The sequence below is a fragment of the Dryas octopetala genome, chromosome 2, assembly GCF_963921425.1.
Source record: "Dryas octopetala chromosome 2, drDryOcto1.1, whole genome shotgun sequence".
In the NCBI taxonomy this organism is placed as follows: Eukaryota; Viridiplantae; Streptophyta; class Magnoliopsida; order Rosales; family Rosaceae; genus Dryas; species Dryas octopetala.
This window is the reverse complement of record NC_141367.1, coordinates 13,179,718-13,205,677: the sequence shown is the minus strand read 5'-3', so window position 1 is coordinate 13,205,677 and position 25,960 is coordinate 13,179,718. Positions and strand designations below refer to the sequence as shown.

At 36.3% G+C, this 25,960-nt stretch overlaps 1 protein-coding gene and 1 pseudogene across 1 annotated transcript; one reads left to right on the top strand and one right to left on the bottom strand.

Annotated features, from left to right (window-relative positions):
• The first annotated feature begins 6,337 nt into the window (after nt 1–6,337).
• On the top strand, nt 6,338–8,630 carry LOC147293224 (cucurbitadienol 11-hydroxylase-like; annotated as a pseudogene).
• A 4,990-nt stretch (nt 8,631–13,620) lies between these two features.
• On the bottom strand, nt 13,621–25,960 carry LOC147293223 (P-loop containing nucleoside triphosphate hydrolases superfamily protein). Its single transcript, XM_086233270.1, has 17 exons — nt 25,554–25,960; nt 25,379–25,469; nt 25,138–25,256; nt 24,602–24,792; nt 24,280–24,490; nt 23,135–23,372; nt 22,407–22,849; nt 21,694–21,796; nt 21,212–21,408; nt 20,092–20,438; nt 19,684–19,780; nt 19,387–19,605; nt 17,867–18,106; nt 16,044–16,253; nt 15,257–15,526; nt 14,919–15,122; nt 13,621–14,117 (listed from the first exon to the last, which is right to left on the bottom strand). The coding sequence occupies exons 1-17, from the start codon at nt 25,818–25,820 to the stop codon at nt 13,953–13,955; spliced, it is 3,612 nt and encodes a 1,203-aa protein (XP_086089396.1). The 5' UTR covers nt 25,821–25,960; the 3' UTR covers nt 13,621–13,952.

Below are 25,960 nucleotides of genomic sequence, written 5' to 3'. Positions count from 1 at the left end.
GTCAGTGAAGACTCTTTTTTTTTTTAGTGTTTGTCTAGTGAGAGGTTGATAGATAGTCTTTTTGCACATATGAGTTGGTATATATAGGCAAAGAAGTTTGTGATGAGTAAGTTACCTGCATGTGACTGGCTGGTTGAGAAAGATCCACGCGTTCGGTCGTGAACAGTGGCATGCACAGCTACCCACCTCCTTTGCATTCAATGCTGCATTGAATGCAAGTATGGAAGATCCAGGTGAACTGCCCCAATAGTCATGAATGCAGGCTAGGTTGTCTCTTTTGTCAGAAGACCTTTGTCAGGTGCATTTAAGTGCGGCGGTTCATCCCAACGTGATCTTCCTGGGAATGGCGGCGAAGAGCCGAGCCGACCCGAACACATGTTCTTATGTGTATACATGAAGCCCATGTGTGATCGGATCGGACACAGGATTCCTGACCGAACCGGGCCAGTAGATAGGGGTCCCTCCGAGCCCTAACTGGCCGACGCCAGAACTCGAAAGGAGGTTATTTATGTGCCGAGCCGAACCGGGATGACCGTGGAAAGATGAACACTCAATCCCTTGAAGGTCATCGGTTCGGCTCGGACCAGGCATGGATGACTCGGCATGGAGACCCGATCTGAGCTGGCGGAGGGAATGCTGAGCAGTGATGATGTGGTGGTCAAAGTCTGACCACTGGGAAGTCAAACACTGAAGTCAGGTCTGACCAGCCACGTGTCCGGCCCTGACTGGCTGTTGGGTCGGTGTGGGTTTATCCACAAACAACTACCCTACACATCTCAATTATCATCTCCTCAATAGGAAGCTATCTTACAACACTGTAACCTAAGAGCTTTCGTTTGTACAAATACAAACTCAGTGCAGGGTCAATTTATAGAGAGGGTGAATGATTCCAGAGGCTGGTTTTGAAGATAAAACAATGGGCTGGAATTTCCAGTCCGTGGGTAGGTTAGGTTTTCAGAATTAATTCATCGTATCTATTGGCAGTGTCTACGTACATTTCTTTTGCTTTCTTTTTTGCCAAGGATATGTTTCTTTTTCTGTTGCTTATTGATTAATGGCAAGTTTTTGGGCCAATTTGGGAATTTCCTTTTTGGTTAACGAATATGAAGAACAGTGAAAAATAGGGACTAAGAAAAAATAAACAAATAAATGTGGGAAACTATAAGGCCATCTCTAAAAACTTGTTATATATCTATATCCAATGTAATCTCTGTCCTTTGGTGTGAACAAATGGAAAAGAAAAAAGTGTATATTTAAATCATTTTGTTAAACTGAAATGAATTTGTTTGACAAATTCATGTATTGGCTATCGCAATGTTAACGGCCGTGAATGACGATAAACTGGAAGTTCAAACGTGGTGAGTGCATGCTTATGAAATAGAAGTCAAAATTAGAAACATATTGAAAGAAATTTTTAGTTCCTAGATTCATTTTGAAAATTCGCCAAAAATAGTTCATGATACAAAAAAATTCCCTGAAAATTCTTACGGACTCGTCTTGATTACTACTATTTTTATATGGTGTCAAATTATCAAATTGACCTTTAGTATTTTTCAAAAAATTTCAGAATTCCCAAACTAATTCCCCAAATTTTCTGAAAAATAATAAAAGTCAATTTGATAATTGACCCCATATAAAAATAGTAGTAGTCAAGACGAGTGTGTAGAAAGTTTTGGGGAATTTTTTCATATCTCGAGCTATTTTTGACGAATTTTCAAAGTGTATTTAGGGACCAAATTGATGTTCAATGGCAAAGATGATGAATGACATTGAGTGAAAATGCAATTTAGGGACCAAAATGATATTTTAGTGAAAGTTGAGGGACTATTTGTAATAAAAAAACCAAACGATTTTAATCTAAACTGGATCTCAATCAAAATGTAGAGAGGAACTATGTTTTAATCTAAGCCTAGCTAGGAGGCACGGGGATCAACTGTCACCTTATTTAGTAATTCAAAATGTAGCACCAACGTCCCAAGATTGAACTTAACCAATACATATTTTGCAAGTTTCTAGCACATTGCGCCACAGCGTAAAGAACTTGCACGATCGATCAACTATCTATCCTTAGGTCTAGCCTCATTTGCAAGCTGACCAGAAAGATGGCGAAGAGATTGTAATGTGTCAAATGTGATGGATATATGAGTGGCTTTTGATAGACTCTCAAAATGTAACCTCCATATATTCAGAGCTTGTTTAGGAGTGTTTCTGTAGGAAGCGTTTTTGCTCAGTATCACTTTCATTAGAAGTGCTTTTGTTAGAAATTCATAGATTTTTTTTAAAAAAATTCAAGTACTTCTTGTTAATATACTTGGAAGCACTTCCTAAGGAAGCACCTAGCTACCAGGTGCTTCACCTAGAAGCGCTTCCAAGTGTTTTTAGAACCCAAAAGCGCTTCTTATTTTTTTTGTCAAACATAAGCAAAAACACTTTTAACTATTTGAAAGCGCTTTTAAGCCTTCTAAAAATAGTGCCAAACAAATATATATAAAAGCTGAAAATTAAATTTGAAAATAAAAACTCTCATAACCCTAAATTAAATGTACGAAATAAAATCATAATAAATAAAGAAATTTAAATTTAAAGTTTAAACAATTTTAAAAACTTTTAAAATACCAACACAAGTTTGGTGACTGTAGCCTCTTAAATTTTACTCTCTACCATTCCATTTTGGGAAGAGAGATAGTCCCGCAGATCGGATTCTCTGTTACCAAATAGCTTTAGGAAATTTTGCTAAATAAGTTACTTAAATTCATACTAATCTTTTTTGACCATCAGTTCCCAAAATAAATTCTTTTGACTCTTTTGACACTTTTTGGGCTAGAACACCATTTTAAGTCGAGACAGACCAAAAAATTGACTTAAGCAAAAATATAAAAAAGTGGGAGAAGATGAACATATTGAACAAAAAACTCAGATCTAAAGCCCTATCAGACCCACTCAGCCAATATGATGAATAAAATGAATTGGCTGCATCATCATCTAAAGTAGTTGTAACATACACCATTTAAAATAGCATAGTTGATCGACCAGAATGTCCATCATTTATCACCACCCCATAATATCAATGTTGACCATTTGTCAACCATCAAAATTTCAAATCTGCTAAAAAAAAAAGCTCCAATCAAAATTTGAGTTCCGTAACAAAAACCCATATCAAAATTTTATATCTACTTCATGTACATCGTCACCCTCTAAAACTATTCCTTTTGAATTCTTGTCGTTTGGAGAAACAATATCTCAACCCAAGCTAGATCATAGATATGCAACTAACTGCTGGGGGTGAGAGATTGAGAGTGAAATGAAGGAATTTAACTAAATTGTTGTTAAGGAAAGAAATGAAACCAACAACCATGTCAACCCATCAGTTCACCAAAAAAACGATTGTGTGATAGGAAAAGAAACATAAAACCTATATATCTAGGTTTTTTTCTTGCCTAGATCACCTAGGACTTTGAAAATGAACAACCAAAATATAAATAAAAGAGCAACATGAATTTAAAATAGAGCTTAATGGAAAATAGCACTAAAATAAATTCAAAGTACAAAAGGTGTCCTTGATAAAACTCAAAATATAAGGAAATTGCATAAGTATAAGGAAATACAACTAAAAGGGCCTTGAAATGCTTTACAAATGAAGATAAAGATAACTTTGAGAAATAAAAGCCAAGGGGCTGAATTGGGAGTAAAAAGGTTGCCGGAAATTTTCACATTGTTTGTGGGTTTTTGGGGTTTTTTTTTTTTTTTTGTTTTTTTTTTTTGGGGGGGGGGGGGGGGGGGGCCAGGGGATTGTTGTTCCTGAAATTGCCTACCTTGTAGCTTTCTTTTTATAATTAGTCATTTCCTTTGCACCTAAACCTTGTAGTACACGTGGTTGAGAATGACTTGCTTTTAAGAATAGATAGACAGCTATAGATGAGTTGCTTTAATGGTGAACAGCTATAGATAAGTTGACAATTAGATAAAATTGAGCTAATAAATCACTTTTGAGCAGGGGCGGAGCCGGATTTGGGGGGGCCAAAATCAAAACACAAAACATTATTTATGGAGATCGAGTGGGGGGGCCAAATGCTTAATTGCTGAAACTGTCTCTTCAAATTCATTATTCTATAACATATATTTAATGGGGTTGAAAAATATTTTTTGTTTGGGGGGGAAGGCGGCCCAAGGCCATTTCTGGCCTATGAATAGCTCCGCCCTTGCTTTTGGGTTACTTCATGCCCAGTCGAGAGGCTTTGGTCAAGCAACTGTTGCTACTGGGCCGTGAGCTTCATTAATTAATCATTCCCCTATTTTGTCCTTTCCTCCTATTAAAATCTCTCTTCAATAAGAAAAAATGATGATGATGTATAGATCCACCAGGAGAAGACTTCAAGATACCACCTTCCAATATATTCCGACCATATATGCCTTCTGCAACATTTCTTGGAAACATATATGTATATATATTAATCATGGCCCTTCTTTATCTTAGATGGGGTGGGAGAGAGAAGCTCGAATGAGAGAGAGGTTGAGAGTGAAAGAGAGGAAAAAAATGAGCTATAGTGCAACTGAGGAGGTATTTATATCAGGGGTACAATGGACAATTTACATACAAAAATGTTTATAAATATTTATTTTGGGATGTGAGGGTCAAAAAATATTAACTCAAATTTAATCGGGTCATTTCCCACTTAATATCCTTATCTTACTAATAGTTTGAAAATCATTTAATGATGTTTTGTTTAATGCCTTCAAAGACAAAAACGACGAATCTGATACGGTTTGAAATGCTATCTCAACAGATTGAGACCTACATCATTTTTCTGAATATAGTCTCATTTTGTTGTGCAATGTAGGATGATATGGCATATGACCCATATACGTCATGGAATTTTTCAATTGCGTGTAAGAAACAGCAGTTAGACTTAGACTAGTACTTACCGCCAACAAAGTTTGCTTAAAACCCTCTCTCTCTCTCTCTCTCTCTCTCTCTCTCTCTCTCTCTCTCTCTCTCTCTCTCTCTCTCTCTCTCTCTCTCTCTCTCTCTCTCTCTCTCTCTCTCTCTCTTATTTGTGACATTCTACATATTTCTATTTCAATGCATCTAGCTAGCGAGCTGTCTGTTTTTTTGGCCGAGGATGTTGTCTTGGTTGAGGATGTCAAGCAATTGCTGGCTTTTTTCCCTAGTGCTAGCTGTCAATTCTGTGGAGGAGACAAGAATATGGTTGCCCATTTGCTGGCAAATTAAATTTGCTATTTCACAAGTTGGTTTTATGTGTTGGTGTAATGAGATATTGAGATGCCACCTTGGCTCTCGGATGCTTTGTTAAACGATTTGGTTATTGGGTTTTTTTTAATTTTAGTACCTGAAATTTGGGCCTTGTCCCAACTAGGTAGCTAAATTATTATTTGTCCAAATTTCATATCTAAACTTTTATTTTGTTATTTATACAATATAACTTTCGTTAAAAGATACTTACAAAATTTGGTCATTTGTGTTACACATGTCTAGCTTATACCTAGGGTTAATTTGGTCTATTCACAATCCTAGGCTGACTAAAATGCTCCTAATTTTGATGTATTATTTGAAAAAAAAAAAACAAAAAAAGTCATCTTATATACTAATTTGGGACAAAATAAAAGTTTAGGTATGAAATTATGACAAATAGTTTAGATACCTAGTTGGGACAAGACCCAAAATTCAAGTACCAAAATTAAAAAAGATACCCTCAGTTAATTATTTGATTAATTCACCAAATTTTTTCCTCAAAAAAAAAAAAAAAAAAAAGCTAGTATTATATTTGTATTCCGAATATTGGACCGCCACTTATTTTGAAATTTGTGGCAAGGCTAGGACTCCCTTAATTCCAGCCCATGCAAATACGTACCTTAGCAGCTTTCCCTGGTACTTCATACAAGCAATTGACTGTCTCAGGACCGAAAAATTATAGGCTATAATCGATATACCGCCACGTAGTATAATTAATCCAATGTGTAAGGGTATTATTGGACGATGTGTTTATATTAATAGGGTATAATATTAATAACATCCACTCATATTATAACACATAAACTAGTTATACCACGTGTCAATATATCAGTTATACAGAATATCTCTGACCGACCATGTAACGTTTGTAACTTTTCATCTGATAATTTTTTTTATGATTTTACAAAAGATGGCTAGCTGGTTGAATATTATAAATTTTGTCTTCATCATTGTTCAACGTGCAGTTTTGTTTTTCTTTATAAAGGGATCATGACCAGCCTTTTTTGTCACAAATTGTTCTCAAGCCTTGTTTCTAATAATATATTACAGTCACAGTCTGCTTGCTTTGAGAATTAGTACTCACAAATGTGGACTGTTGTTGGGTGGAGTTTAGTAGCTTTGGTAGTTGTATATATTCTTCACTGGATTACCAAATGGAGTAATCCAAAATGCAATGGGGTTCTCCCTCCAGGTTCCATGGGGTTGCCTCTCATTGGAGAGTCCCTCAGTTTGATGGTTCCCAGCTACTCCTTAGATCTTCACCCATTCATTAAGAAGAGAGTTCAAAGGTAAATATAAATGCGCCTATGATAAATTAACTACGTACATGATGCTCAATTTCAACTTAATTAGTTCTTGTTTCATTTTCGTTTTCATTTTATTTTGATTCCTTCCAGATATGGCCCCATATTTCGGACTAGTTTGGCAGGTAGAGCAGTTGTAATCTCAGTCGATCCTGAATTCAATAGTTACCTATTTCAGCAAGAAGGGAGAAAAGTTGAATTATGGTACTTGGACACATTTTCCAAGGTCTTATCGCATGATGGTGAGTCTCGAACAACTGACACTGGTATGGTTCACAAGTACATAAGGAGCATTTTCTTCAAACACTTTGGTGTGGAGAGCCTTAGGTTAAAGTTGCTCCCTCGAATAGAAGAAATCGTCGACGAAACTCTATCTTCTTGGTCAAGTCAGGCATCTGTAGAAGTGAAACATGCTGCCTCAGTTGTAAATTTCCAGCCCCATGCACTTAATCACTTATTTATTAGCCTATATATGATCTACTGCTGTTGTTGTCATAATTAATTATATAGCATATCTTTTCTTGGCATGACAGATGATTTTGAATTTTAGTGCAAAGCAAATGATCAGTTATGATGCTGAAAAATCATCTGATAACCTGAGTGAGAAATTTGCTACAGTGATGGAAGGTCTTATGTCCTTCCCCTTGAATGTCCCTGGCACAGCATGCCATAACTGTTTAAAGGTAATATTCAAAGTGATTTATTAAGGCATGTAAAATTTGTTTCATTCAGTTGGGATACTCAAAATTTAATGTTTTGGTTAATATTTGTTCAGAGCCAAAAGAAGGTAACAACCATGTTGAGGGATATGCTAAAGGAGAGACGCATTTCAACCGAGACAAGCCGAGGAGATTTCCTTGATTATGTCATCATTGACATGGAAAAAGAGAAATTCTTGTCAGAAGATTTTGCAGTCCATTTGGTATTTGGGAGCTTATTTGCTACCTTTGAGACTATTTCTTCAGTATTGGCATTATTTTTCTGTTTAGTGGCAGAGCATCCTTCAGTTCTACAAGAGCTAACTGTAAGTAGACTAAGGTTGAGCATCAATTTAGTGTTCATAGCTCTTCTATTTAAGATACTAATGATCAATTATCTCTTATCATCAGGTTGAGCATGAACAAATTCTCAAAAACAGAGAAAATCCAAAGTCCTCACTCACATGGGACGAATACAAGTCGATGACTTTGACTCTTCAGGTATGTTCTACATATATACATGTTTCTTCTACCTTGCACAATCGTATGGCAAAAGTCTTGTAACTTTTTTGGTCTTTGTTAAACATATATAGGTTATCAATGAAACTCTTAGGCTGGCAAATGGAGCACCTGGCTTATTACGTAAAGCATTAACAGATATCACAGTAAAGGGTACATCCTTAACTACAATTCTCATAACCCTTTGCCTCCAACTGTACAAATGATTTTCAATAACATCCACTTTTAAGTAAATGCTCTACAGGATTTACAATTCCAGCAGGTTGGGCGATTATGGTTGTCAGCGCTGCTCTTCAGTTAAGTCCCAACACATTCAAGGATCCTCTCGAGTTCAATCCATGGCGTTGGAAGGTACGTGTGTGTGAGGAGGAAGTGGCGGTTGAGTATCGATCATTTTCAGTTTCCCTAATAATTTCAACTTTTAGCAGCAAAGCAATAAATCAAAATCACAAGAACTCTCAGAAGCTAACTTTATTTTACATATATACATATATATTTGATGGAAATTAGGACCTTGAGTCACCTGTCATATATATCCAAGAACTTCATGCCTTTTGGTGGAGGAACGAGACAATGTGCAGGGGCAGAGTATAGCAGAGTGTTCTTGGCCACCTTTCTCCATGTCTTGGTCACGAAATATAGGTACATACATATTTCCCATCTTGATTTATCCCTCATTTCTCAAGAGAAGTTACAGCTCTACTGTGTTTGTACCAATGTTCTTGACAGAGCCTAATCATCTTTTGAATTTCTGTTGTTCATAGGTGGACAATGATCAAAGGGGGGCGCATTGTTCGAAATCCCATGTTAGGATTTGGGGATGGCATTCACATTAAGTTCTCAGAGAAGAAAAACTGAGATTTTCTTTCCCTTTTTTTTTTTTTTTTTTTTTTGGAATTAGTGATCAGACACCCGTCTAGATGCACATAAAATAAGAAACAAAACATGTAATCATCTTATAAAGAACCGAAACATTTATCTGGCTCGAAAAAGGAAAAGCTGAAACATATGGGTAGTTGGAATAATCTATATATGTACAGAACTTTGCAAAATTATGTCTTGCAAAACAAGCAACGTGATATTTCCTTTGCAAACAAGTTCTCTCAAGAAGTTATATCAAATATGAATATGCGTCGCCCTCTATGAGCAATAAAGTTTCTCATGGAACTTGAGGGGAATTTGAATGGTGGCTTTCTATGTTTAGGACTTTCATCCATTTAAAAAAGACTGTAGAAGACAAGCAAGTTTTGTGCCAATCATGCAACGTTTATAATTTTTCATTTGATAATTTTTGTTATTTGTAAAAGATGGCTGATGGAATATTATAAATTTTTCTGCCTTGATTGTTAAGTATGCAGTTTTCTCATTATGGGATCATGGCCTTGTTTCTCATAATATATTTCCCCCAGTCTGCTTATTTAGCGGATCTCAAGCCTTGTTTCTCATGTTATGTTTCCCACAATCTGCTAATTATTTAGAGGATCTCATGCTTTGTTTCCCAAAATAAATTACCACATTCTGCTTATTTAGAGCTGTTCGGAAAAATAGAGCCTGATACAAGGCCAATGGACTATTTGATAGTCCCTTCAGATCACTTTTTCAATCCTTGTGTGATTAAAATGAGCAAGTTAAATGAAGTATGCCAAAGATATATAGGCAAGAAATAATCACATGGTTCAAAAATGTTCATAAGTCCACGGACAACTGTAGTAATTTCTTTTACTTGTAAACTAGTGGGAATACATAAACAATCTCACTAAATTGGCTAAATTCTCTCTTAGATTCTCTCAAGAAGATTTTCCTTCTCACTCAATATATTGAGGTTTTTTTCTCTCAATTCTCTCAAGTGAGGCACTTCTCTATTTTTTCTCCCAGAATGAGATGAATTTCTGATAAACTTTGCAGTATGCATTTAAGGAGCAATTCTTTAGTTTCGATTCCAAGTTTTCTGGTCCATCCTATACTTGGCTCAGCTGTACAATATAGCTCTCCATCTGCACTTCAAAATTGCTGCAAACCACCCTATAGGACATAGCCCTCATTTTTGGGCAAGTTGTTTTCTGCACCAGACTATATAGTAGATACAAGTCACCTTTACTTAATTTACATTTAATGACCTACAGTGCTACACAAACCCCACCTCTCTCGTGCCTAGCTTGTTTCTCATGATAATATATAAAATCCAGTCACTATATTAGATTGCACGCATGGTGTCCCATGCATTCTTTTGGAATAGGATAAAGAGAAGGAAGGTTCCACCAACAAGGTTACCAGTCTTTCTCTGATCTGAAACAATGCATACTGCATGTACACAAAGAAAAGTAATAACAAATCTGGACTGTTGTTGGGTTGAGTTTAGTAGCTTTGGTAGTAGTATATGTTACTCACTGACCGGAATTGGCCCAAGAAACCATACAATACATCAAGTGCCAAGAGATGGCAAAGTACATTGCCAACCCAGAACCCCTAGCATCTGAGGGTATGTTTGGTAGTGCTTTTAGAATGGTTAAAAGCATTTTCAAATAGTCAAATGAGCTTTTATTTACATATGGAAAAAAAATAAAAAAAAAGTTAAAGCGCTTTGGGTTATTGATGCACTTGAAAACCCTTCAAACACTACAAAAAATGTGAACAAATGCCACCTTCATTGGTTGCATAGAAAGGGGTGGCATTTGAGAATTTTAGTCTCTATTGCCCAATTGTCACTCATTTTTGTTAAAATCGAAACACTTTTGTCCCTATTGCTCAATTGTCACTCCTTTCTGTGCAACCAATAAAGGTGGCATTTGCTCATATTTCTTGTAGTGCAAGTATATTTACAACAAGCACTTTGATTTAAAAGGAAAAAAAATAAAAAAAAATATGTGCTTGTAACAAAAGCGCTACTACTAGGCAGGAGCGCTTCCCAGTGCTCCTAAACAAGTCATAAGTCTTCTTATACTGAGGAACCACGGCTAGAAGGAAGTGGCTAAGTGGCCTGGCCTGTGGGCATGCCTGTGGTCCCTGCATTTACGTTTTTTTAAGGTTGATACTCAACCATGTCTTGCTTTTCATTTATTACTATTATCCTGATTGAGGCCCGTGATATTACCTCTAAACCTTGTAACGAATCATCTGTGTTCATGTTCAAGTTTAATCTGAAGTTTATTTCAACGCTACTTGCTTTTACATTTCAAGCATTCTTCACTCTCTTCTATTCCATTTTTCAGTGGTATTTTTTTCATTCTAAGAGGCTTAAAAGTTCTAGCTAGTCAAACTTGGGCAGTAAATTAAAACTGCTTAATGTGTATAATCACTACAACTGGACTTCAAAAATCTACCTGCAGCGACAAACATAATAATGGCCAATTTATCTTCTGCAAATGATTGTTAACTTTAACAAACATGATGAGTTTTAGCTTTGTTCACCTCGGTATGATCAATATCATTTCCAAAGAGAACTTTTCTCCTTGACCTTCCATCATGAAACTCAACATGTTATTCCTTCAGGTAATTCTTATTAAGAATATATAGCATCATGCAACCATTTTCTTTCTCATATTCACACTCTGTGATTGCATCTTTATGAGCAGCATCATTTTGATCTGACGATTCTAATTCTGAGCCATCAAATTCCTCAACATCACTTTCTTTACCAAACCCATCAGCTTTGATTGCTTCCCCAGACTGATATTCCTCTCAAGGCTCTATTATACGAATCTTTTCTCTAGATTCATCCGTATTATCATTTCCCTTACTTTGAGCTTCCAATAATTGATTAGGTTTCCAGCTAAATAGATTAATGAAGCTATGCTGCGAATTCTTTGGGTTCATACCTTTGTTAATCAATTCGTTGTCTGCTAAGTTTTTCAATAGCGTTGAATTCATTGTAATTGCACTATCAAATGCTAACAATTATTGTAACAGTTATTGCCATTGACTCAATTATATGTTGTAATTGACAAATAACAATTCGCAAATTAGAGTGATGTGAATACATTAGGTTATACTTTTGTCCTTTATGTTGGTTTATTAATTTTTTACATGTTTATGTAACAAAATTACAAAAGGCATTGGATCCTTAAAAAGAAATAGAGAGAGGGACAAAAGGCAAAAGTATCATTTTATGGAATTTTTGGGTATAAAGGTTGTCACTGACTAATAATAACACCATTTAAAAAAAAAAAATCATTAAAGCGCGTCAAATCAGTGTCATGCCACAAAAAAGTACGCCAACCTAACATAACTTTTAGCGCTTGGGCCGTTTTAACAAGGCATTTTATGATTTGTGCCTTAAAAAAACCCTCTAAATATTGAGTTTTCATTTGCATTAAATATATTGAATTCATATTTTTAATAAATACTATTTAATTGTTTAAGAGGCACTAGATTTGTATTGTTAGGGCCTAAAAGAACCAAGATTTATACTCCACATTAGTCTAAGATAGGTCTATAAAATAGACCGGCTTTTAAAGCTCCTTTTTTGATAAAGATGGCTGCTATTTGCACATCATTTAAAAAAAATCAAAAATCAAAGGAAAAAACACACTCACCCCTCACCCAACACACCCTTCATTCTCAGACAAAAAAAAAAAAAAAAACACCCTTTATTCTCAGCCTCAACCCGACCACCTCCCCTCCTTAACCCGACCCACCCAGCCAGCCCCTTCCCTCCTTCACCCGACCACCGCAAGCAGCATCCGACCCCACCCCCAACCTCCTCATCTCTCTCTTTTCTTCTCTCCTCCCTCCCTCCCTCTTTCCTTTCCTTCCTTCGTCTCGCCTGCAACACCAATGGTCGAGCACATCGTCTCCAGCTAGCAAGTCGAGCCTCACCCTTCTTCTCCGAGCTCGCCTGCAACATCGCGCCTCAACCTGCTGCAACCACAATGAAGCACCATTGCCAACAAAAAAATCGCAGCTGGTTCGGCAGCTATATGCCGAATGGGTCGTGGATGTTCGGCGGCTACCTGTCGAATGGGTTGTGGATCTTCGGTGGATGGCTGCCGAAGGAAACTCAAATTTTCGGCAGACCAGTGCCGAACGAAGGAGAAAGCAAAGAGAGAAAGGGAGGGAGGGAGGAGAGAAGAAAAGAGAGAGATAAAGGAAGGGTGGGGTTCGGGTGCTAGGTGGGTGTGGCTGGGTGAGGAAAGGGCTGATGAGGGAAGGGCTGCGTGGGTCAGTGAAGGAGAGCAAGGAGCTGGTGTATGTGTTTTTTTTTTGTCTGTTTATAGGGTGTGCAAAAGAGAGAAAATGAAGTTGGTTTTTGGGTGTGAGAAGGAGAGATATGTCTTTTCCTTTGATTTTTGATTTTTTTTTTACTAAAGAATATGCAAATAGCAACCCTCTTAATAAATAAATACCCCGAAAGGGTAACCGGACCAAAACATTTATCTACAGTCAGGCTAGACTTGAGGTTTAGAATAATTCGTTAAAGTCGAACAAAATCAACACCATGACATCCAAATTTGATTAGACCATGTCTTAAGAAAAGGAATAATGGTACAAGAGTAAGGGGGCACTTAGGATCGCCATCAAGAAGAGAAACGGTCTCAGAGCAAAAGAAAGCAGCTAGAGGAAGAGCCGAACAGCTCTCGAAATTTTAGAAAATGAGAAAGGGGGGCAAGGAAAACAACCTTTACCAAGAGAGAAAAAAAAAAAACAGAGAAAAACATAAAGAAATATCTTCTATCATTTGGTTGCTGAGGAAATGCACTAAAATGGAAAACAAATCAAATTCTAAATACCGGAGTTAATAATATTTCGAACGAAAACATTAAAGCCATGGACGGGGTGGGGGTTTTCATCATTTCGTGCTAGTCCAATAAACCCAGATCAACTTCTCACATAATTGAATGGACAAATTCAAGAGCTATAACTTACATTCTAAACTTTCTTAATACTAACGCCGAGGACTTCAATAACATACAAAAATTTAACTGGTAAAGTAACCAAAAATGACTTTTGAAGGCCACGGGTTTGTTACCTTCCAAAGTATCAAAAAAAATACTCAGAAGCCAGGAACAAACATATGATACCTTTCTTCGATTACGAATAGAAATGTTGTTATATCTCACATATGGTATCTGTCCATGAGATCCCCAATCCACGTAGCACTTTTGTTCCTCTTCGGGCAGCACACCCAGACCTAGTTTCCCCAAGCCATAGAAATGATTCATCAAAAAATTTCTGCAAAGACCATTAGTCTTCTGCATGTCTCCTAATTTTCTTGTTCATTTTGTCTTGCACCCGGTATCTCTCCCGTCGTTCTTCTCTCTGGCGCTTTTTCAATACCTGCTCATCTTTGGCTTTCTGTACTTCAATTTCTTTTCTCTTTTTATCATCCTTTAGCTTGCGCTTCTTTAACTGCAAAAGGCCAAGTGAAGAAGTTAACTTAAAATACTTTCAAATTAATAGGAAACTTTTCATTGACAATTGGTGCATAACTGCATAATTGAGTCATCGAAACCATAGCATACCAAACAAAAATGAAAAGCAAAAAAAAAAAAAAAATTGAACATAAGCTTTATTTAGATAAGGGATACTCTGGCAACATATCATCACAACATGGGTTCACTAAACCTCAGGTATGCATGTAATTTATAAGGCCAACCAAAAAAGAAAATGAATAAGGTTCTCCAATACATGAATGCACTCTCAAGTCTCAACCAGGCCTATTAGTTTTTCCATGAAAGAAAAAAAAAAGGACGAAATTAAAGCTTAGTAAAATAGAGCATGATCAGATGAACATATGAGGCATCTTAAAAAAGTCAGCAATATAGATTTTAAATTCAAATACACCAGCATTTAAGCAAGTCCAAAAAAGGGGTTTAAATTGGTCACACATCCAGCATAGTCTGAGGTTTGCCTAGAAGTTATGCAAGCTCCATGTGCCAAATTCAAAAGTAATCCTCTCTCAACATAGGCTAGCACAGTTCTACAAAAAGAACATTTCCAAACAGTAACTGATTTTCAAGTTGATTTAACCCCAAAAAGGTCCATCAAGACCTCAAAAAGTAAACTAAGTTTTTGCCGTCTATGTGCCTGAGTGGGCTCCTGTTGAAGTTGTGTATATGTGTTACCCAATTTGATTTCCAATAAATTTGACCATCAACTATGGTATTTGGGATGAGGGTCTAAACACAATATTTGTCTAAAGGTGCTTACCTTCTCATTTCTAATTAACCGAAGATGTTGAAGAAGAGCATGAACTTTCTGTTCTTGAGGTTCCCTGACAACAGCCCTTCTATTTTCAAGAAGTGGCCTTCTTCTACTGGGTGTATCCTTAGGCTTTGATGCAAATGGGAGAGCGGCTTGTAATGACTTAGGAATAACCAATGGGTTGAACTTCTTCTGCTTCCTTTCAATTGGCTGTTGAAACAAGCAAAAAAGACAAAAATTTTCTATAGCAGAATAACAAAAGGGAAAAAACAGTGTTTCTAGGGAAAAATTAAGAGTGAGAAACCATGTGCCAGTGCATTAACCAGCTTCATATCACAGATTACCTTGTATAGTGAATCTTTGTTAACAGGAATAGAGATATGGTGTTCTCTCCTCAATTCAGCTACAGTTTTCATCCCTTGCCAGGTCTGATCACGAGGTTGCAGGGATGTGGTCAATGGGTTGTAAAAATGAGGAACTTCAACTTGAGTCCAAGCACGCAAAAACACAATGTCGCTCATCTTTATTTTGTCCTCAAAGGTGCACCTAGCAATCCCTTCTTTTGGTTGTCCGCCCTTCTTTTTCGGTTGGTTACCAATTTCTTCTTTCGCAGCCTGTCCAGATTAAAATTAATGAAAGCCAATTAAATCAGCATCATGAGCCATATGAGGAAATATGCCTGGCCACATGTTTGCAGGCTCACACCACCAATTACGATTAAGAACTCTATCTGTAAAATGTTTATGTATCTATTAGCTATATTACAATTAATGGAAGCCAATTAAATTAGCACCATGGGCCATATGAGGAAATATGCCTGTCCACATGTTTGCAGGCTCACACCACCGATTACAATTACGGATTCTATCTGTAATATGTTTATGTTTCTATTAGCTATATATTTGTAGTCAGTCACAATGCCAGTTCAAGAGTAAGGATGAAATGAAAATCATTTCATTTTGCAAGACACGATTCATGCTTTTATATATGCAGGAGTTCTATTGCTAATATGAATACATATTAACAAGCTAATACAACTGGCAGAATCCACATGGACAAATAAAACCTGCAGAAAGATATTAAAGAAACAATGGCCTAAAGATAGATATATTCAACATCAAACAATCATACCTTTTTCACCTGCCCCCGGATGCCACTGACTGTGCGAACAGCAGCACCTTCAAACCGAGCTATTTCAAGATCTGAGGTAAACATATCTTTTATAAGAGCTGTGTTCTTGAATATCTTGCAAGGGTAACCAACTAGTTTGAGCTTCTTCACTATTCGTGATGCATGGTTGAACTCAAGCACAACTGCAGTGGCTGTGATCCTAAATGTTGCCTGGAAAATCAAATAAAGGGGCTTAGGAACAAGGAAAAGGGTATAAACTTAAAATTAGGAACATTTGAATAAAACAGGTAGAACCAACAACTCCTGCATGAGATTTTTTTTTTTTTTTTTTTTTAAATACCCCTCCTATGAATGACTTCTTTTTTTTTTTTTTCTTTTTTGTCTTTGAGGGGGCAGAAAGAGGGAGGCTGCGTTCTAGTGATGAACTAAATGTTGGTTAACGCTTCTAATAAGAAAGCAACAAAACCTTGTCTGACTAAAGAATGATTTGTCATGCAACAACTACAAACTCTGTATCTATTATAACACCATTTAGTTCCTCTACCCAATTCAATTTATGGTAGAAGGCATTGCACAAAATCAACTTATACAAAATACATAGTAATCAACAGGATCAACCCAAACCCAAACTTGACCTTCAAAACCACCCTATGTGCGTAAGCAGACCGTGGAATATCAATACACTCAGACTATACATTCCATAGAGTAAAAATTGACTTTTATGAGAGATAAAACTAACAACCAGCACATAAGTGCTAGACCAATAACAAAAAAGCAGAACTTCTATAATATAGGTGTTCAGTTCCAACTTTGCAGTTTATCAGAATTTAAGAAAAGAACATTTAGAAATGTAACTATACATTTCAAATGTTCATTGATTTCTTTTATGTTCCTACAGTATAATTGATATCCAAATGCTTAAGCTTAGGAGTAGCCATGTTACTTTTCTGAACTATAATATATGTACGAATTCAAAATAAAATTTACATTGTTTGCATTAAATTATGTCTTGATATTTTATAATTTATTGCCCCAAAAATTTCACTTCATTCCCTCCAAAGATTTTTAATACTTTAGAGTGATGTTTGTTTTGCATAACATAATTCTTAAGTGTATTATTTCTATGCACATAGGAGAGAAACACTAATGTTTAATCCTTAACACGGAGCTCGCTGCCACCAATTAAAATAACCTTATGTCTTACTTCTCCCATCACAACTACTGATGAGTTCAAAGCTCTCATTTTTTTCCTTCAAAAGCTACCAAATAGTGGATCCATATCCATGACAACATTTAAATGGTAGTCAGCATGTCTATTTCAAGCCATTCTCTCCCATTATACAGTAGGAATCTATTCATCTGAATTATTATTCATATTAAGTACAACAAAGGTTTTAGAGCTCCGATATTTACAGAAAGATACTTTAACAACCACAGAGATCCTTGGTAATGGAATTTGTGAGAAACCAAAAGATCTAAGGTCTATCGAGGACCTAAGTTGGGGGCCACCAGCATTGTGATCCCGTGATTCAAACCATCCAATTTTTAGGTCTCATTCAAGCCCTGCAAAAACTCATAAGACCATTTTTGGCTTATTTTTTGTAAAGCTAATATTTTTTTGAAGGGACAATCTTATGTCATAAGACCACATTACAGGTTGCACCCCCACATGTGATCCTCAAGATAAATCCTCAACTTAGGTCCTCATTAGATAGCCACTGAAAGATTGTAGATGGAAAATATTCAAAGCTTTCCCTTTTCGGATCATAGAATATGGGAAGAGTTTTTAAGCATAAGAGGAAAAGAAAAGAAACTTGTCAAACCTGATTGTTTGATAAATTCTGGAAAGCAACCACACCAGTATTGGGAGGGGCAAGAGGGCCCCAAAACATTGCAAGGCAATGCATATGTTCAGGTGTGTACTTAAGCATGCGATGCCTCCCATTGCGATCTTCAATGGCATAAACAGGTATTGTTTGGTAACGCCTCCACCCAATAGAAACAATGATAGGGTCATTATTCTTCAAAACTTTCTTGTGCCACCTATGCCGCTTTAACCTTGCCTGGAACAAATGGAACAAGACATCGTATGAGACGAAAATTTTCCAAGTATATGAGAATACTGAGCACCAAATCACAAGTTTCCATGTCTATCTATCGTTACCAAGGACTACCTATTATGATCTCAACATGTTTTAATTTTTTAAGTTAAGTTGGCCCATACATGTCATGTTGAGGTAAATGAGGCAACACAGTATTACAAATCTATGGCCCTTTCTATGTTTAGACATCATCAAGAATTCTTTAGTTAGATTTTTATACACTACCAACAACCTTTTTACAAGAAGGATTTATTAATTTGAAAACAATGGACAAAATGTTATCTCATTTACAAGATACCAATCAAAGTAGTCTTTTATTCATTTCAAGCTTTACCATATTGTAAATATATTAATTGGCACCAGTAGAATTAATGACAAATTAGCAGGTCATTAAACAAAGTAAAATTCCCTAATAAATGGAGCCAGTCAACTGATAAGAGCGGCAGGTGCTAGTCTGAATTAAATTTCAAACAACAATGCAGTCTGTTAAGAAATAATAAAATCTCATAATGATGACATAACTGGTAGCAACACCAGTGGTTAAATATATAAGGGGCATTAATTCATAGCCCCTAAATGCCTTGGGATTCTCTAATCACCTGCAGCTTTTTTGCATTTGCTTTTCAGCCCCTAGTATTTTTTCCGTTTTTCCAGCCCCCAACACAATTACACCTCTAGGGTTGCATTTTTACTCATTTATTTTTTAGGATCCTGTTCATTTCTTAGAGTTTACAGTAAGCTCCCGAGTTTTGGGTTATGCCCAAAACCCGAAACCCTAAGCTCTTAAACAATGATTCTACACCCTAAAGGAGTCAACCTTAAAACCTAAGCCCTAGAACTCCTTAGTCATACTAAACCCTACAGTAATAAACCCCAATAACCTTATAAAATTAAAAATAATATTGTACTATAATTGAATTGGACTCCCACTTGAGGGTTTCCAGTAATTTAGTAAAAATATAATAGATTATCATCATTATCAATTATATCCATTGTATAAGGCGAGAACCGGTCAGGGTGTCATTCTATCACAATAAGAGTTTGTAAACACTAAACAATAAGAGTTTACCAATTCTACCTGTGTCTTAAGTTACCTAATTGTTTCAAATACAACCCCCCATTGACTAATAAAAAAATACCAAAAATTAGGGGAGCTATCTTACACGTGCAGAGCATACCTAGGAGGGGTGTATAAACCAAAATAAAACCAACAAAATTAAATACTATTAGTGTACACTAACCTGCATGTGTCCAACACTTTCTTCCCCAAGACCAATGCCACCAACCAAAATAGGATGGCAGGGGTCAAAATATTCAACCATCTCATAAGGAACATCATGAACCTCCAACCGTAGGTAAGTCCCTGTCCGGAAACCCTCTATCTCTAATCGGGTGACCTCATCAAGGTCATCGAGTTCAGCTATATTCATTTGTTTCCGAATTTCAATCTCCTCCTTCAGCTGGAAGAACCAGACATGATGAGCTTCCACTACCTTGTAGGGTAAATATAAATATTAAATACATGCCAGAAAGTTTACCTTGTCAAAATAGTCACTTTCTTTAGTTTGATCTCGGCCAAACTTGCCTCCATGTTTATCATCAAGTTCCTCATCAGTTGACTCAGAGTCATTATGCGTAGATCAAATTAAGGTCACAAAAGCAATTGCACATTCCCTCTACAAATGTAAGACAATCAACCAAACCCAAAATAAAAAAGACCATATACACCATAATTACTATAAGAATGTCATATGTGACAAATGCAACATGCAACCATGAACCTTAAAATTGGAATAGCCCCCAACTCCATACAATTCGAAACACACAAGACCAAACAATCCAGAAAAACTTTTGCAAGGTTTTTGCTGGCCGGGATGGGGAGGGTGGCAGAACAAAATAAAATTGTTTGGGAAGCATAAAGAAAATCTTTGGAGTAAAAAGGATATTGAGCATCAAACTTTGCACGGAGAGCAAGCTTTTTTAGCCTCCGCTCCTCCTTGGCTAAGTCATCTTCCTTGTGGTTTGCACCATTGATTGTGTCATTTGTATGATTGTCATCATGCTTCTCACCCGTTTCTAAATCTTCAAAGTCACCAAAGACAGCATCATCATCTTCAAATGTAACCTCTGTGGCTTGATTTCTTTGAGCAGCTTTCGACCAATCACCAGTAACAAAACGATCACGAATACCCTCTCTAATCTTTTCGTCTTTCCAGTCTTTGAGGTTTGAATAATTTGTGAATTTGGAACAGTCCTCAACATTCCAATTTCCACCTTCTGATCCTCTATGTTTCTACAATAAACAAACAAGGACAATAAGAATACAACAATCCTCTCCCCACTTATCCAAGGTTAACCCAACTATTAAATTTCTGATCAGAAAAAAGATACAAATCCCTCCCATGTTAAAAATTAGAGCAAATTACAATTTGCACCCCTGAGGTTTGGGGGGTTTCACAACTTGCACCCTATAGTTTCAATTTTTCAATTTAGTACCTAACGTTTTGATTTGCTTACAATTGATTACTGTCATCTGTCTGACTGTCTAATCATACATTAATTGATGACATGGCAGTTGTGAGTCCCACATTTTGTTGACTTGTACGGCCGAACGACCTCCCAGACTGCCCCATAAGAAGTGCTTCAGTTGTTTGATATGGATTTTTGGTTTTTAAATTACCTTCCAAAATCCATATCAAACTTGATGTACTGAAAATGCACATGCAGAGAGGTCATTCAGCCTTACAGGTTGGCAAAAATGTGGGCCACAATTGTCAAGTCATCAATTAACGTATAATTAGACAGTCAGAAAAATAGCAGTAGTCAATTGTAAGTAAATCAAAACGTTAGGTACTATATTGAAAAAAATTGAAACTATTGGTTGCAAGTTGAAAAACACCCCAAACCTCAGGGGTGCAAATTGTATTTTTCTCTAAAAATTATGCACCTCTGATTATTGAAATTTCTCAGGATACCCTTTTTTAGCTTCTAGAATCTATTTCTTAGTTCAAGATCCCTCTTTACTGTGAGTCTGTGATATATAAACAATTAGGGTCTAGAATGAACCTTGTTTCCTTCTCCCTTCGGCTTAAAAAATTCATCATCACTTTCCTCGTCTGCACTACTATCGTGTTCTTCATTGATCGAAGTTGTTGGTATCACTGTAGTTTTCCCATATACAAGTTGCATAAGGTTAGTAGTTTGTCTCAAGAACGTCTTTTCTGCCAAAGACTCTTTCCACTTTGCAATGTTTCCCATGTCATCTAGTACAAGGCCAGAAAGGGGGTCAAAATTAGAGAGAGAATGGAAAATTCATTGGTAAAGCAGTTTTTTCTAACAATTGACAGATTCCAGCACATATGCAATTGAGGGGAAAAAATTTCAATATACCTATCAGTTACTTATATAATACATTCATAAGTGTTATCACTATTCACAGTATCAGGGTTTGCCATATACCAGTTAGCCAAAAAAGTTGCATCTATTACAAAACATGAGTTTGATGAGAACATTATACAACAAATTTGAAAATTTGTGAATAATTGTACCGTCTGCCTCATGAACTTCTCCATCTTCCTCTGACGACTCTGAACCAGAAGATGTTACATTATCTGCATCATTGTCGTCATCTTCAGCCTCTTCATCTGAAACCTATAATGAAGGATATGTATAGGACATGAGTAGTATTAAAGAAAATTAAACAAAAAATCAAGGCTTTCTAAAGCAAACAGATTTTGGTTGTAACTACTCTTATTCTTCATATCCACAAGTACATCAATCTGAAAGACAGAGGACATGTCAAGTAACAACAAGTACAAGTTCTAAGAGGTAGTTAATCTATGATGTAAATATCCACTGCTCAATTCAGAATTACCAGCATGATGGTATCTCCACAAAAAATCGTATTGTTTTAGTACCATCAAGCCAGGACCAAGTAACCCATGAGGATTAGACATAGAAATAAAAGTAAAAAGGAAAAAGAAAACAGAAGATAAGATTATTTATATTCATTATTTACTGAAGTAATATTATAACTCTAGCATATAATGAGCCACGTGATTTCAGTAAGCAATCAAGAAGTAAAAACCTTAATATGCATATAGAAAAGTACCGAAAAGAAATTATAGCTGTTTAATGTGTGTAGTCACGGCAAATGGACTTCAAGAATCTACTTGCAGCGACACACATAATAATGACATAATTTTTCTTCTTCAAATGATGGTTCAATTTAACAGACATGATGAGTTTTAGCTTTGTTCACCTCCATATCGGTATGATCAAGATCATTTCCAAAGAGAACTTTTCTCCTTGACCTTCCATCATGAAACTCAACATGTTCCTTCAAATGATCTTTAAGAGTAGCATCTCGATCCGATGCATCACTCTCTGTCATTGCATTTTTATGAGCAGCATCATTCTGATCTGAAGATTCTGATTCTGAGCCATCAAAATCCTCAACATCACTTTCTTTACCAGACCCATCAGCTTTGATTGCCTCCCCAGACTGATCTTCCTCTAAAGGCTCTATCATACGAATCTTTTTACTAGATTCATCAGTATCCTTTCCATTACTCTGAGCTTCCAATAACAAATTTGGTTTCCGGCCATATAGATTCATGAAGCTCTGCTCTAACTTTTCATCAAGCGAATACTTTGGATTCTGAAGATATTTCACCATAGTCACACCCACTTCTTGGTGCTTTCCTATTACACAGAAACAAGAGTATTCAAGGAACTAAATTGATATGGGTCTAGAAAAGAGGAAAAGAAACTTGATCTTCCCTTGCAAATAAAACTAAAGTTTCATTATAAAAAATAAGATGTTGATTCCACTTCTGAAAATCCAAAAATCAGAGAGAGAGAGAGAGAGAGAGAGAGAGAGAGAGAGAGAGAGCAAAAGAAATATATCATGGAATGAGAATGAGAATAAAATAAAGGTATCCTTCACACACCAACAGAAATATGTATAAGAAAAAAAATCAATTGAACCTTTGTTTGTAGCTTCCCCATTTTCATCAACGTTTGAAAACTGAACATAGTGATCATTCACGTTTATATAGACAGCATCTTTGTCATACAGGAGATCCCCAAGTCCAGACATGGGTGCATAAAACAACTTTTCCTTATCACGTAGTCCCTTCTTCTTGGCAGCAGAGGGTAAAGGACATGGATCAGCTAAGCCTGTCATGCCAGCTAAACTGTAATCACCAACACCTGCAATATGAATCTGATACACAATGTACATCAGATAACAATATAACCTTCAAAAAATACATCAACACATCTATGAATCATATTTCCAGAATTGCGGGAAAAGCTCCAATTTCTATCAACTCTGAGGAACCTAAAAGTAGAGCAAATTTCATAGAAGTACGGAATTATGAAAACATCAAATTTTGAAACAGCTATAAACAATGCACTATTCTATCTTTTCATACTATACATGTCACAAAAATTTATGCTAAACATCACCAATTAATATGATGACCAATCTTGTCACCAAGTGTATCTTTTGTTTTATTTTTTGTGGCTTAAAAAAAAACAGATTAATATCAGAGGTGGCCATTTTCATCTTTTACCTAACACAGATGAATGGCAATTCAGTAGGATTATAGCAATCACTCCTAAAGACTAATCCAAATATTCATATCATCTCATGTATTCTTGCTTTATTTTTTGAGGATATGGGCCTGTTACAGGGAGCCACCAAGTCACCAACCCGAAGACATGTGCCGAGGGAAAATCATTTTAACTACTAATTTGGAAGGAAAAAGGGAGGTTTTCCTTTAAAATCTTCTTATCAAATGTCATGAACAGCTTAAGTTGTTATAAGAATGTTACAGCTTGCCTCTGTTTCCCTATTATTAATTACAGGTAAGAAAAAAGTGGAAAGATTCTTCATGTCTGTAGTGACACTTTCTTAAACTAAACAGAATTCTATACCAAAATTATATCAAGCACAAGCATTAAATTATCAAACGGCAATTTGGCATCCCAAGATACTGTCCAAGATTGGAATTCTGGGAGTGCATTAAAGGAACCTCTCTCAACCTAGACCACATCTTTTCTTCCATGAAAACTTTATATACTTAGTATAAGCAATGAGATAAGAGCTTCATAAATCAAACACATACCTTTGTTCCTTTCTTCATGTTACAGCCCCGCAAATAACCATAAAGTGTGACATTCCTATCACATTTATTATTCAAACGCACTTTTTCAGGAGGAGTGACATCTTCAAAACGATCTACCAAAACATAAGGATGAGCAGTTCGCCAAGATAAAGGATGAAACTTCATAACAGATATGAAACGCGCCAGATTGTGAATTTCACGTTTGACATACCTATTCATTTAAATGGAATAGGAGATAATTAACAACAAAATAATTCAATGAAAATAATTGTCAATTTTCACAAGGGAATGGATGGTCCAATGCAGAGAGTGAACTACTTACTTTCCATGAATAAGACCAGATAAATAAAACAATTTAGCTCCATCATATATTTCAGTCCAGAAACGATGTTTGAGGTGCTGCTTTGTTTTCTTCAATTTCTTTGCATCTTTGAACTTATCAAGGTGAGTCAGGACTCCCATAACCTTTGGGAAGCCATGAACTTGCAATATATTAAGGAATTCAAATGTTTCCTGTAAAAGAAAGCAAAGCAGATCATATAATATCAAAATCCAAATGTCTTCATATCATTTCAATGGACCATATGTGATCAGCCCAATAAATCCTTGAAAAAGGAATTCATTTATCATATATGTAATGAATGATATATCAAAAAACCCACAACTCCCATTGAATGAATATTGACAAGCAGAGTCATCTCACAATACATAAAAATAAGGACATCTATCTATGTGTGGGTGTGTGTGTGTATGTATGACAGGTTGAATTCACTGGGAAAAAAAAAAAGAATAAAATCTACAGTTTCAGTTGGCAACAGCAAAAGAAAAATAATAAGATGGTCTAGACTCGAGTCTCACCATTTCAAATCCATAGCTTCCGTCTATAAGAAGCAATGCTAAATCAGCAAACTTTGCCGCATCAATCATACCATTGATATCATTCGGGCACTCCACAAACTGTACCCGCCTCTGCTTCCCTAACAAAACCAACCAACCAATCACTTTAATAAATAATGCTCAATCTCATACTAAATTAAATCAAACATTCAAATTATCATAAGGAAAAAAAACAAAAAACAAAATATATCAAATTTGGTACCTGTTACAATGGTAATCGGGCCTCGAACCTCCGGCAGATTATGCTTAGTATAATGCTTCACAAGCGACTTAATTAACAAAGACTTGCCAACCTAAAATCAACGATAACGAATTAAAATTAAAAGAAAAACATAATTTGAACAAGTTAATAGCGGTGAGAGCTGAAATTGTGGTACCTTGGGAGGTCCATGAACAAGAACAACATACGGAGCTTGTTCGCCATAGGAGCGATCAATGGTTGGCACATGAAGCCTGCGCTGCTCTTTCTCGACGGCGCGTGATTGCAAACGCTTAGCCTTCACAGTGGAGCTGAAAGCGAATGCCTTAGGGTTTTTCTTCTTGTCGTTTTGAGAGCTTTCAGTGCTCTTCTTCTTGTCGACCTTGCTGCCCGACTGCCTCGACCTGTGTGCCTTGTGCGACTGGTCCTTGCTTCTGCCATCCATGGCCAATCTTAACGGGAAGAAACCCTAGCACAACTGAAACAACTACCACAACGCCAAGGTGTTTTCGTTTTGAGCTGCAACTATGGCTTCCGCTGTGCTGTGACGGCTGAGTGATAGCAATTTGTACTTTCTAGTTTCTC

Bases quoted from the DNA above. Each gene is read 5' to 3' on its own strand.
- LOC147293223 (XM_086233270.1), bottom strand. From the start codon at position 25,820: ATGGATGGCAGAAGCAAGGACCAGTCGCACAAGGCACACAGGTCGAGG. The intron at 24,793-25,137 runs GTGAGACTCGAG...TTTCTTTTACAG, and splicing joins GAAGCTATGGATTTGAAATG to GAAACATTTGAATTCCTTAA. The intron at 19,781-20,091 runs ATATCCTTTTTA...AATTTGATCTAC, and splicing joins CGTGCAAAGTTTGATGCTCA to GCATAATGACTCTGAGTCAA.